General features: G+C 37.7%; 1 protein-coding gene across 3 annotated transcripts in view; it reads left to right on the forward strand.

Moving 5' to 3' along the window:
• Window positions 1-354: 354 nt before the first annotated feature.
• The window catches only part of LOC127648230 (mediator of RNA polymerase II transcription subunit 25-like), a 28,167-nt gene continuing 16,130 nt past the window's right edge, over window positions 355-12,391 (forward strand). For all 3 annotated transcript variants that reach the window (XM_052132810.1, XM_052132811.1, XM_052132812.1), the window contains exons 1-15: window positions 355-512; window positions 1,452-1,592; window positions 1,683-1,728; window positions 1,816-1,940; window positions 2,143-2,241; window positions 2,361-2,481; window positions 3,778-3,937; window positions 4,110-4,240; window positions 6,193-6,265; window positions 6,368-6,618; window positions 6,705-6,791; window positions 8,945-9,030; window positions 9,126-9,183; window positions 10,755-10,862; window positions 11,484-11,657. In XM_052132810.1, the coding sequence (XP_051988770.1) occupies window positions 1,456-1,592; window positions 1,683-1,728; window positions 1,816-1,940; window positions 2,143-2,241; window positions 2,361-2,481; window positions 3,778-3,937; window positions 4,110-4,240; window positions 6,193-6,265; window positions 6,368-6,618; window positions 6,705-6,791; window positions 8,945-9,030; window positions 9,126-9,183; window positions 10,755-10,862; window positions 11,484-11,657 (1,656 nt within the window). In that variant the 5' untranslated portion in view covers window positions 355-512; window positions 1,452-1,455. The remainder of the gene's footprint in view (window positions 513-1,451; window positions 1,593-1,682; window positions 1,729-1,815; window positions 1,941-2,142; window positions 2,242-2,360; window positions 2,482-3,777; window positions 3,938-4,109; window positions 4,241-6,192; window positions 6,266-6,367; window positions 6,619-6,704; window positions 6,792-8,944; window positions 9,031-9,125; window positions 9,184-10,754; window positions 10,863-11,483; window positions 11,658-12,391) is intronic.

The following is a 12,391-nucleotide window of genomic DNA, read 5'->3' on the forward strand; positions in this document are numbered from 1 at the left end:
TAAAATATGTTTTTACAAATTTATTTTATTAAACATTGCTCTATTTAATTTGGTGGAATTTTTATTTGAAATTTGAATGTGTAAATCTTAAAATTATTTTTGAGTGTAATAATAAAAAAAAAATGATGATGATTATGATGACGACGACGATGATGATAATAATAATAATATTTTTAATAACTGTATATATTAAACATACAATATTGTTATATTACATAAATTAAAAATAGTTTACTTTCATACGCATATTATTCCTTTATTCAAATACAACAAAGCCCATTTTTAGTTCAAGATAATAATACATCGATTCGCCAGCCAAGTCAAATCTAAGATCAGACCAGATTGTCGATTGCCGAGTGCAAATCGGGAGGTTTGTTGTCATTATGGTTAACATTCACGTTTATGTGAAGCTTTCAAAATACAACTAAACATCGACTGGTATACAAATCATAGTGGGGACTGCATCGGTCCATTTTATTCTCGTTAAAAGTCAGTTCTGGTAGTACTTGCAGGTAAGACACATGAGCTAAATTAGCATTTTAGGATAACCGCTAACTAACATGCAAGCTTATGTTCACATCTGCTACATACATTCATAAGATCATAAGATTTTATTTTTGTTGCATTTCTTTGTATTTGACATTTGAATATATGGCAATATTGCCATATATTCAAATGTCAAATACAAAGAAATGCAACTATATATATATATATATATATATATATATATATATATATATATATATATATATATATATATATGAGGCGTTTGATGTCAAGCTTCTTGACACGGAATGCATTTTTAAAAAAATAAAAAATTTCGTTTATTGCCATGAAAAATGCTGTCCAGGTTGGCTGCTGTTGTTCACTTGGATTATGTAATCGTATTGCGGTACTTTTTCCACTAACTTTGATTACAGATTTATATTAATCAGCATTGTAATTAATTAAGTATAATCAGTTAGAAAGTGTTCATATATGATATATGTTATATGTGGGTGGGGCCTCTTCACATATGGAAGCAATACAATTGGGCCTCTCACTGTATGCATGAAAAAAAAAGAAGACTGGAGCCAAAGGCAAAGTGGAGAAAAGAAAGTTGAGGAGACAATAGTGGCAGTGAGCCCAGAAGATATAAAATGTGTATGAAAGAGGGACAGACTGTTTTGAAACATAAAAAAGAGCATGTAGAGAGTAAATCTGCAGTTGCTCTGCAGACCAACTCAGATTAGATTATTTTAATAAAGTCATATCTTATGGCATCAGAACCCAAGACTTTGAGAGTGATTCTTTACATAAGAGGCAAAAGTTCCACTACAGAAATTTCTTCAATAACTCTAGGATGAAAAGTCACAAAGCACATTTACGAAAAGTGCACTACATGCACACCATCCTCTATTTTATATTGAAAGTACAGAATTGTGTTGATCTAATGTCTGTCTTTGCTCTAGACCCATGGTGACCCATATGGACCCCACATCTAAGTCTGGGTTAAATCAGGTGTCAGATGTGGTGTTCGTCATAGAGGGAACTGCAAACCTTGGTCCATATTTTGAATCACTTCGTAAAAATTACATACTACCAACAATAGAGTAAGAGTCATCACATTTTTTCATTCATGCTGTCAGATAATTTGACAAATGTTTGACTTCTTTACTCTGACCTGCTCTGAATGATTACAGGTATTTTAATGGAGGACCACCTGCTGAAACAGATTTTGGAGGAGATGTGAGTTGAATGTCCTGATACATTTACACATTGAAATATTACAGTTGATGATAGATAATAAATTATAGATTTGTTTCCCTGTATTAGTATGGTGGTACCCAGTATGGACTGGTGGTCTTCAACACAGTGGATTGTGCTCCAGAGTCTTATGTCCAGTGCCATGCTCCAACCAGCTCAGCATTTGAGTTTGTCTCCTGGATTGACAGCATTCAGTAAGGGCTTCATGTATTCCACCATATTGCTATCTCCTTGTCACATACAGTGTAGATACCTAGCTGCTCTTTCTGGGGCATAATAAACGTGTTAGAGGTAACCTATGCTTTTGCATGATTTAATGAGCTGCATAGCTTCTTGTCAGTCTCTTAAATGCTGAGAACTGCAGTTTTCACATTTGTGTTTTTTGTTGTTGCACAGATTCATGGGAGGTGGAGCAGAGAGCTGCAGTCTTATAGCTGAGGGTCTTTCTGTGGCCCTGCAGCTGTTTGATGACTTTAAAAAAATGAGGGAGCAAATGTGAGTGCAATGTTTAAGAACCCCAGCCCATGTTCTTAAATGTAGTCCTGAGCAAACTAAAACCATTTCTGTGTTTTTGTAGTTATTATATACCATATTGTGATTGTTTCTCTGTCCAGTGGTCAGACTCACAAGGTTTGTGTATTGCTGTGTAATTCTTCTCCATACTTACTGCCAGCTGTGGAGAGTGTTAGCTACACTGGCTGCACTGCAGACAGCCTGGTCCAGATCATACGTGACGTGAGTATGCACTGATCGACCTTATGTAATGTGATGAATGTTTTTTGTACTTATCACACTGGTTGAAGTACTGATGTACTTTCATAGACAATGCCACGCATGATGTGTGATATTAGATATTTCACTGAGCTCTTTTGCCAAATAACCTGTACTTTTTACATGCTGAATTTGTCGAAGCTTTCTTGCACTATTCTGGTGTAATATCTACTGTATATTCTCATACACTGTGGCACATCATTGCTTTCACTTTGGCTTTTGGCATTCTAACCCCTGTATATAAATCTTGACTGCTATGTATTTTTCATGACCAGTTGAAGTTGTACTTTTCAAAGGCAATACACTTGCTGTATACCTAAAAACAAAACTGAAAACAGATGGTGCGTCACTCAGTATGGTGAATACAGGTAAAGAGGTACACTTTCTAATACTTTGTCATTATCATTGCATTAAAATGTTTTTAAAAGGCTAAATCAATGTCATCCCATTATAGTTTAGGGTGAAAGAATAAACACAATGATAGATGATTGAGCTTAAAGAAATAGTTCACCCATAATTGAAAATTCTCTTAATTTACTCACCCTCATGCCATCCCAGATGTGTATGACTGTCTTTTTCTGCTGAACACAAACAAATATTTTTAGAAGAATATCTCAGCTCTGTAGGTTCATACAATGCAAGTGAATGGGAACCAAGATTTTGAAGCTTAAAAAGCACAAATGCAGCATAAAAGTAATCCATACGACTCCAGTAGTTAAATCAAAATCTTCAGAAGTGATATGATAGGTTTGGGGAGGAACAGATCAATATAAATATCTTTGTTTACTGTAAATATCCACTTTCACATTCTTCTTCTTTTGTTTTTTACAATTCACATTCTTCGTGCATATCGCCACCAACTGGACAGGGAGGAGAATTTGTAGTAAAAAAGACTTAAATATTGATCTGTTTCTCACCCACACTTATATCGCTTCTGAAGACTAGATTTTAAACACGTATTAATTACTTTTGTGCTGCCTTTATTTGCTTTTTGGAGCTTCAAAATGTTACTACCCATTCACTTGCATTGTGAAGACCTTCAGAGCTGAAATATTCTGCTAAAAATCTTTGTTTGTGTTCAGCAGAAGAAAGATGGGTGAACTATTCCTTCAAGTGTCCCACTTTACCTGTATTCCCCCTATTTGCAAAGTCTCAAAGTATCCCTTTCACTGGTTCATCTCATACAGTAGATATTCAAATTGCAATGAGGATTATTGTAAATATGATTAGGACTATTGTCCTTTTTATTTTTTGCTGTAGAGGGGGATCCATTTTTCTGTAATTGCCCCACGGAAACTTCCAGCACTTCGATCTCTTTTTGAAAGAGCATCATCAATAGCAGGTGCACCAGAATCTGCACACCCAGATTATAGCCAAGACCCTTTTCACATGGTGTTGGTCAGGGGCATTGCACTTCCTGGTAAGAAAGACATTAAACATGTCTTGATTTCTTTTTATATGAATGTGATATAAATCTCTAAACCAGGGTTTGTAAACAGATAGACAGACCTCTTTTTGCACATGGGAGAAATTTAGAACTTTGATCGCATTATCAGGTTTGCTCTACCTATGTTTCCTGTGTGTGTGTCCAGTCGCTCCTGGAGGAGGTTCTGCAGTCTCCCTTGCACCTGTTGTGCCACCTCAGTCTCTGCCTGTGGCCCAGCCTCCTCTGGGCGCTGTAGCCCAAGTAACTCCTCCGATGAGCACAGCCCATCAATACCCGGTATGTACGTGCTGATGGAAATAAATATAATGACCTAACTTCAGGGAAACTACAGTATATATAAAGCAGAAATGTGACATCATTGTAATATTAGTGACATTTTAAGATTTTTACATCTTTGACATCAGTTTTCATCACATTAAATCTATAAATAAACATAAATATATTGCAGTCGTTATGACTGGTGTGCTCGTGGTCATGTCTGAAAGATATTGTATTCAGGCCAAGGTTCAAAATTAGACCTTGTCATGTGCTAATTCCACCTAAAATTTTACTTTGATAATTTCTTTTTAGAACTTGCAACATAGTAACGACACTCATTAAAGTGACATGAGTGATTCGAGTCAATACAAACGGCCTACTTAAGAAAAGCTCTGCGATCATCACACGTCTTCTAACAATTTTTACCTCAGAGATATAATACAGATTTAATGGAGAGTAAGAAGTACTGTATTAGGTTTCATTCACTCGCTTTTGACAAGTTAATTTTGGACCCCGTCTATACAGAAATACAGTCAGGTCCATAAATATTGGGACATCAACACAGTTCTAATCTTTTTGGCTCTATACACCACCACAATGGATTTGAAATGAAACGAACAAGATGTGCTTTAACTGCAGACTTTCAGCTTTAATTTGAGGGTATTTACATCCAAATCAGGTGAACGGTGTAGGAATTACAACAGTTTGTATATGTGCTTCCCTCTTTTTAAGGGACCAAAAGTAATGGGACAATTGGCTGCTTAGCTGTTCCATGGCCAGGTGTGTGTTATTCCCTCATTATCCCATTTACAAGCAGCAGAAAAAAGGTCCAGAGTTAATTTCAAGTGTGCTATTTGCATTTGGAATCTGTTGCTGTCAACTCTCAATATGAGATCCAAAGAGCTGTCACTATCAGTGAAGCAAGCCATCATTAGGCTGAAAAATCAAAACAAACCCATCAGAGAGATAGCAAAAAACTGTTTGGAACATTCTTAAAAAGAAAGAACGCACCGGTGAGCTCAGCAACACCAAAAGACCCGGAAGACCACGGAAAACAACTGTGGTGGATGACCGAAGAATTCTTTCCCTTGTGAAGAAAACACCCTTCACAACAGTTGGCCAGATCAAGAACACTCTCCAGGAGGTAGGTTTATGTGTGTCAAAGTCAACAATAAAGAGAAGACTTCACCAGAGTGAATACAGAGGGTTCACCACAAGATGTAAACCATTGGTGAGCCTCAAAAACAGGAAGGCCAGATTAGAGTTTGCCAAACAACATCTAAAAAAGCCTTCACAGTTCTGGAACAACATCCTATGGACAGATGAGACAAAAATCAACTTGTACCAGAGTGATGGGAAGAGAAGAGTATGGAGAAGGAAAGGAACTGCTCATGATCCAAAGCATACCACCTCATCAGTGAAGCATGGTGGTGGTAGTGTCATGGCGTGGGCATGTATGGCTGCCAATGGAACTGGTTCTCTTGTATTTATTGATGAAGTGACTGCTGACAAAAGCAGCAGGATGAATTCTGAAGTGTTTCGGGCAATATTATCAAATTAAAGCTGAAATTCTGTAGTTAAAACACATCTTGTTCGTTTCATTTCAAATCCATTGTGGTGGTGTATAGAGCCAAAATGATTAGAATTGTGTCAATGTCCCAATATTTATGGACCTGACTGTAAGAATGATCAGAGTGCTTTCCTTAATAAGAGGCCAATTTGGTCTGCTCCTTCTAAACCTTTCTGTGCCTATTTGGTAATCTTCAGCATATGGAACCTTGTTGTAATTTTTAAGATTAAGACAAACTACAGTTATAATCTCCTTCCACTAGATCTCATCGTTAGAGGAGATGTGCACTAATACAGGATCTGGCTTCAAACAAGTATTTGCACACTAATGATGAGACTTCATGACTGTTCTCCTTCTGTTGTACACACACAAACAATCTCACTCTCTCTGTATCCCATAGAATAACCCTTCTCTAAATGCAGCCCATAGTGCAGCAATGAAGGTACTAGATGCTGCCAATCAGCAGAAGAGATGTGAGTCAAGTGGTGTCACTGGCCACTTCTTGTTTATCACCTTCATCAATTTCCTACATCTGCAGCACACCATTTGCTGATTTTCCTCTTGTATTTTTCTAGTCCCACAAATGCCAACACCCCCCTTCAGCCAATCGCCAGTTCTTCCTTCAGGAGGTAAACCCAGCCTGTCTACAGTTACCACAGTGTCACCACCAGTCTTAACACAGCTACAAGGTCCAAGCCAGCAGCCACCGCAGCCCCCCCAAGTCCAGACACCAGGCCCACCCACACTTATTCAGCAACCACCTCAAGCTCCTCAACTGCAGCCCACAGCCAATCAGCAGACACCACCACCATCTCAGCCTGGCATGGTCAGATTTGGAAAATGTTTTTCTGTTGACAACTATTTTTTGACTCTTTTCACTCTCATAACTGTCAATGTACTCTTATTTTTCAGCCTGCTGTTCCAGCAATTCAGGCTGGAGCACAGCAAGGGGTTGCCAACAAAATCGTGGCTTGGAGCGGAGTTCTAGAATGGCAGGAGGTCAGAAACTTATACAAGTGCATTATTCAAAGACTTCAATGCCATTGCAATATTTGTCCACTTAAAGAGATAGTTCACCCAAAAATTAAAATTATTTCATAATTTTCCTCAAGCCATCCCAGATGTATATGGCTTTCTTTCTTCTACTGAACACAAATTAAGATTTTTTTGAAGAATATTTCAGCTCTGAAGGGATGCAGGTGAATAAGTGTCAAAATTTTGAGGCTCCAAAATCCACATAAGGGCAACATAGAAGTAATCCTTATGATTTCAGAGTTATAATCCATATATCATAAAGTGATATGGTAGGTGTGGTGAGAAACAGATCAATATTTAAGTCCTTTCTTTTACTATAAATTCTCCCTGCTCAGTCAATCTCCACTTCAGTTTCACTTTCCCATTCTTTTTCTGTGTTTGGTGATTTACAGTCTTAATGCATATCGTCCCCTACTGGGCAGAGAGGAGAATTTATGATTAAAAATGACCTAAATGTTGATCTGTTTCTCACCCACATCTATCATGTTGTGTCTGAACACATGGATTTAACCACTGGAGTCATCTGGATTACTTTTAAGCTCCCTTTATGTGGATTTTGGAGCTTCAAAATTTTGGCACCCATTCACTTCCATTGTGAGGACCTAAAGAGCTGAAATGTTCTTTTAAAAATCATAATGTTCTGCAGAAGAAAGTACGTCATACACAACTGGGATGCTAGGAGTGTGAGTAAATCATTAGAGAATTTTCATTTGTGGTTGAACTATCCCTTTAATTGTGATATGTGTTCAACACAAAAGCCAGGTTCTGTTGCCTTGCTACAGGAAAATTAACCACGGGAATCTCAAAGTGTTTACACAATCCAGTAACACTTTACCCACTAAAAGGGATAGTTTACCCAGAAATGCAACGTTTTACGTAATTTACTCACCCTCATGTTTTTCCAAACCTGTATGACTTTGTTCTGGGGCGCACAAAAGCAGGCAGAATGACAGCATAAGTCTCCATTCATTTTCATGCATTTTTTTAATACTATGAAAGTGAATGGTGAATGAGGCTAACATTCTGCCTAACACCTCCTTTTGTATTCCATAATAGAGAGAATGTTGTTTCAAACCTGAATGCATCAGATTGCTTGAGGTCTTGAGTATCTGATTTGCAGTTATGGGTGAACCATCGCTTTAACTTATTGTTGATCCAGAAATGTTGTCCTCTAGGCACATGAAAAATACATGATTGACTGACATATATCAAATTGTTTACAGCTATCTCATTCAGTTTTATTGATGTATTGTTTGGTGATCTGTTTGACCCGTGCGTATTGTGCCTGGGGTACCATTTGCAGAGACTGTAATGGGATCGATGATACTTCTTGATTTCTGTGTGATTTATGGGAGGGTCCTTCTCTTCAGATTAATGCAGTTCTATTGATATTCTACAAAGACCATGAGATCATCTCAGCTGATGTCTGTTTGGGAATACACACTCCCAAACGCACAATTAAATATTGCAATGTTTTTTTTTTTTTAACACAAATGATCAGGAAACAAACCCTCATGCTGTACACACTGTGGTCATCATCACCATCTGTTCAATAACATGCCAGCAGACCAATATGTGCTTATCAAGTACAGCGGCACACTCCATTGCTGAGGCTTGTCATGGAGTCACACGGCTCATCGCACTCTATTCTCAAACAAAAACTCTGCCAAGCTGCAGTGTGTAAATTCAGTCAATAGCAATTCAGAACAACTCCGTCGATCTGCTGATGAGCCCTACGTTTTCCCCACGTTCCATCCTCTTTCTGCGATATCATGTCTATTCTAGAGCTCTGGCACAAGTCTGCACAAATGTATCAGGCCTGGCTGGTTTGCCATTGATATGGAGAAGGTGGTGGGCAGCGGTCCGTTTGCGTGTAGGTTGTAATGTTGTGATTGATATAAAAATGTTGCAGCTGTCCTGTTGTCTGGCCGATCTCTTATGTTGTCGAAAATGCACACGCAGGTTGTATATTACACCGAGACCTGCCTCCAGCTTCACCATCCATCTCTGCCAGCAAGGTCTTTTTTTTACTCTGTATGTTAACCTCTTCATCTTATTCTGCCTCTTGTTTTCCCTCCCCCCATCACCTCTCCCTCTCTCTCCATCAATCACCGCAGAAGCCCAAGGCTTCCTCCATGGACTCAAACACCAAACTGACACGTTCCCTGCCCTGCCAGGTCCAAGTCAGCCAAGGGGAAAATCTGTGAGTGACTCCCATTTGGTGCAGATTTGCATAATGTAGAACACATGTTAAAGAGCATGAGTTGTGATTTCTCTTGTGTCTTTATGTTGTTGCAGAAATACAGACCATTGGCCACAGAAACTAATCATGCAGCTCATCCCTCAGCAGCTCCTGGTAAATGTGAACCTTGGATTTCCCCTCAGGATGAATTTATTACTGTGCTTCCTCCTTATCTTACTCATTTGTCTTCCTTCTCCTCTTCTCTTCTTTTCCTTGTCCTCTTCTTTTTCCTTTTCCTCAATTTTCTTCTTCCTCTTCTACCTATTCTTTTTCTTCATCCTCTTCTTCCTTTTCCTCTTCTTTTTCTTTGTGCTCTCTTCTACCTTTTCTTTTTCTTCGTGCTCTCTTCTACCTGTTCTTTCTTCCTCTTCTTCCCCCTTTTTCCTCTTGGTACCCCTCTTCTTTTTCTTTCTCCTTGTCATCTTCCTCTTCTTTGTTTCTTCCTCTGCTTCCATCTTTTCTTCTTTTTTGTTCTCCTTTTCTTCCTTTTCCTCTTCTTCTCCTTCCAGCCCTCATCTTTTTCTACTTCCTATTATTATTCTTTCACTTTTTTTATTCCTTTTTTCTTCCTCGTCCACTTTCCCGTTCTTCTTCTTCTTCCTGTTCATCTTCCTCTTTATTTTCTTCTCCTCATCCTATTTGTCTTTCTTCTACTTAATCATCTTGTTTTCTCCTTTTTTCTTTCTCTTCTACTGCTTCTTCCTTTTCACCTTCCTCTTCTTGTTTTTTGTTTTCTGCCTATTTTTCTTCCCCTGTTTTTTTCTTTTCCTCTTACTCTTCTTCTACCTCTTCTTTTTCTTCATCCTCTTCTTACTCCTTTTCTTGTACATGTTCTTCCTCCCTCTTATTACCCTCTTCTTTTTCTTTTTCTTCTTCCTCTTTTTGATTTTCTTCCTTTTCTTTTTCTCCCTCTTCTTGTTCTTTTCTTCCTATTGTTCCTTTTCCTCTTCTTTTGCTTCTTCCTCATCTTTTTCTTCCTCTTCTTTTTCTCTGTCCTTTTTTCTTTCCTTTCCTCTTCTACCTGTTATTCTTCTTCCTGTTATTACTCCTCTTCTTTTTCATCTTCCTCTTTCTCTTTTTCATCTTCCTCTTATTTTTCTTCATTCTAATTTTCTTACTTTTCCTTTTATTCCACTTTTTATCTTCTTCCTGTTTTCTCTCCTTTTTTCTTCTTCTTCATCCTCTTCCACTTTCCTGTTCTTCTTCCTCTTCTTCCCCTCCTTAAGCATCTTGTTTTGTTCTTGATTTTTATTTTCACAATTTAGCTTTCATTAATTCAGCTGAATTTAGAAATCTTTGCTATAATACTTTATCTAAACAACTTCAAATCAAAGTTATGTAGTTAAATTAAAATTAATTAATTGGATCTAATAAGATGAAACATTTACATTGACACTCATAGAATAGCTGGCATTGTAATTTTAATATTTGTATACTGAATTGTGATTGGTTGTCCACAGAGATCCAGGTTTTGTGGTTTTCTCTTGGAAAGTAAACCATAACTGGGGACTCTTAACCAATTCCTCCCTAAGTCATCATTTTGGTTTCCTTTTAAGCAAATATTTGAACACGTTCCATGGTTGCCTTGCAAGCATTGGTATGACCTTCAGGAAATGCACATCCATTGTAATTCTTGATTGAAGGCCTATAACTCTTTCTTCATCCCTCTTGTTATCTTTCTATAGACTACTCTTGGTCCTCTGTTCAGGAACTCACGTATGGTGCAATTTCTTTTCACTAATAAAGATGTGGAATCTTTGAAGGGACTGTATCGTATCATGGCCAATGGATTTGTAAGTACTCTAACGTAACCTACTCCTCTAAGCTAAATCATGGTAAGTTCAATGATCAGTATACAGACATGAAGCAGCTCTTATAGTCCAGGTCACATTTCTTGGCTCACCTTTTTGTAGCAAATGATACAGAGGGCATTACACTGGTATATCAGTGTCTCTTTAATCTGAACGCAAGTGTCTGTTTTTCACGTTGCAGAGAGAGAATGTGATTGTGTGTAATAATGCTTTTTAGCCTCTTGAGGGAGTTCTTTATCTGTTGTTGAGTGTCAGTGCAACAAAGTAAGATTTTTCACATTTAACTAGAAAAAAAAATGTCTTGCAGAAAAATTACTATCAGCAAATTCACATAGCTAGTTCTTCTTATGAAAATTAAAAGGCTCTGAAATTAACCTTTACCCTGGAGCTAGTTCCATTGATGCAGAATAAGAGATCTGTCTGTCGTGAATCACCATTAGCAGGTTAAATTAAGTTTTAAACTAAATCGGCGTTTGGGAAACGGCAGCTGAGATCATTTTAATGTTGTCCTCAAATATAATCATAAAGGCCCAGGCAGTTCTCCAGTCATTCTGGTTTGATGTGTGGATTGGCGCATATGATGTATTTTGTGTTTGTGTGTAGGCTGGCTGTGTACACTTCCCCCACAGTGCTCCGTGTGAGGTGCGTGTGCTGATGCTGCTGTACTCATCTCGGAAGAGGATCTTCATGGGACTCATCCCTAACGACCAGAGCGGATTCGTCAATGGCATTCGGCAGGTCATCACCAACCACAAACAAGTGCAACAGCACCGTTCTGTGAGTTTCACGCACATATACAAACAAATTCAATAATATTGAAAAAAGTATGGAAAATATTCAAAATCCATATTTATCAATACTTCAATGCTCTGTAAAATTCACCCTTGCCCAATCAAAATTCCACAGGCAGAATCAGTAATTTTAATGTCAGGAATTTTGCCTGATGGACTTATGGTGACAGAAATTTCTCTACGTGAATTTTGTGTGGGGTTCAAGATTGGTGAACTCTGACACGTGAATTCGCAGTGTTGGCCAATAGCAAGTTGCTTTGCAATAATTTTTGTTAATTAGTTTTGTTTACTATTACAGCAAGAGAACAAAGACACACAAAACTGTGAATATAAAATCTGCATTATAAAATAGGGGATTCGGCTCAAGAACATGCACGCACACAGTCATGTTTACAAACATGAGAACACACACAAACTCCCAATGAATGAATGCACAAGCATGAATGCACAAACACACAAAATCATGTATACAAGCATGAATACAAACAAACACCTGCATGAGAACACAGAAATAGATAAATATGCAGGTCAACTCTACCATGATGACTTGTACCCAGTACAATAATTAAAACATATATACCGGTATGTGCATATTCATATGCATAAATGTAACATGAAAATACATAGTGTCAATCAAAATTCCCCTATGTGAAAATAATTTTATTTGTTTGTTTGGTTTTTTTATTACAAATTATATTATGAGCATAACAATCAAGTGAA

The sequence above is a fragment of the Xyrauchen texanus genome, chromosome 8 (genome assembly GCF_025860055.1).
Source record: "Xyrauchen texanus isolate HMW12.3.18 chromosome 8, RBS_HiC_50CHRs, whole genome shotgun sequence".
NCBI lineage: Eukaryota > Metazoa > Chordata > Actinopteri > Cypriniformes > Catostomidae > Xyrauchen > Xyrauchen texanus.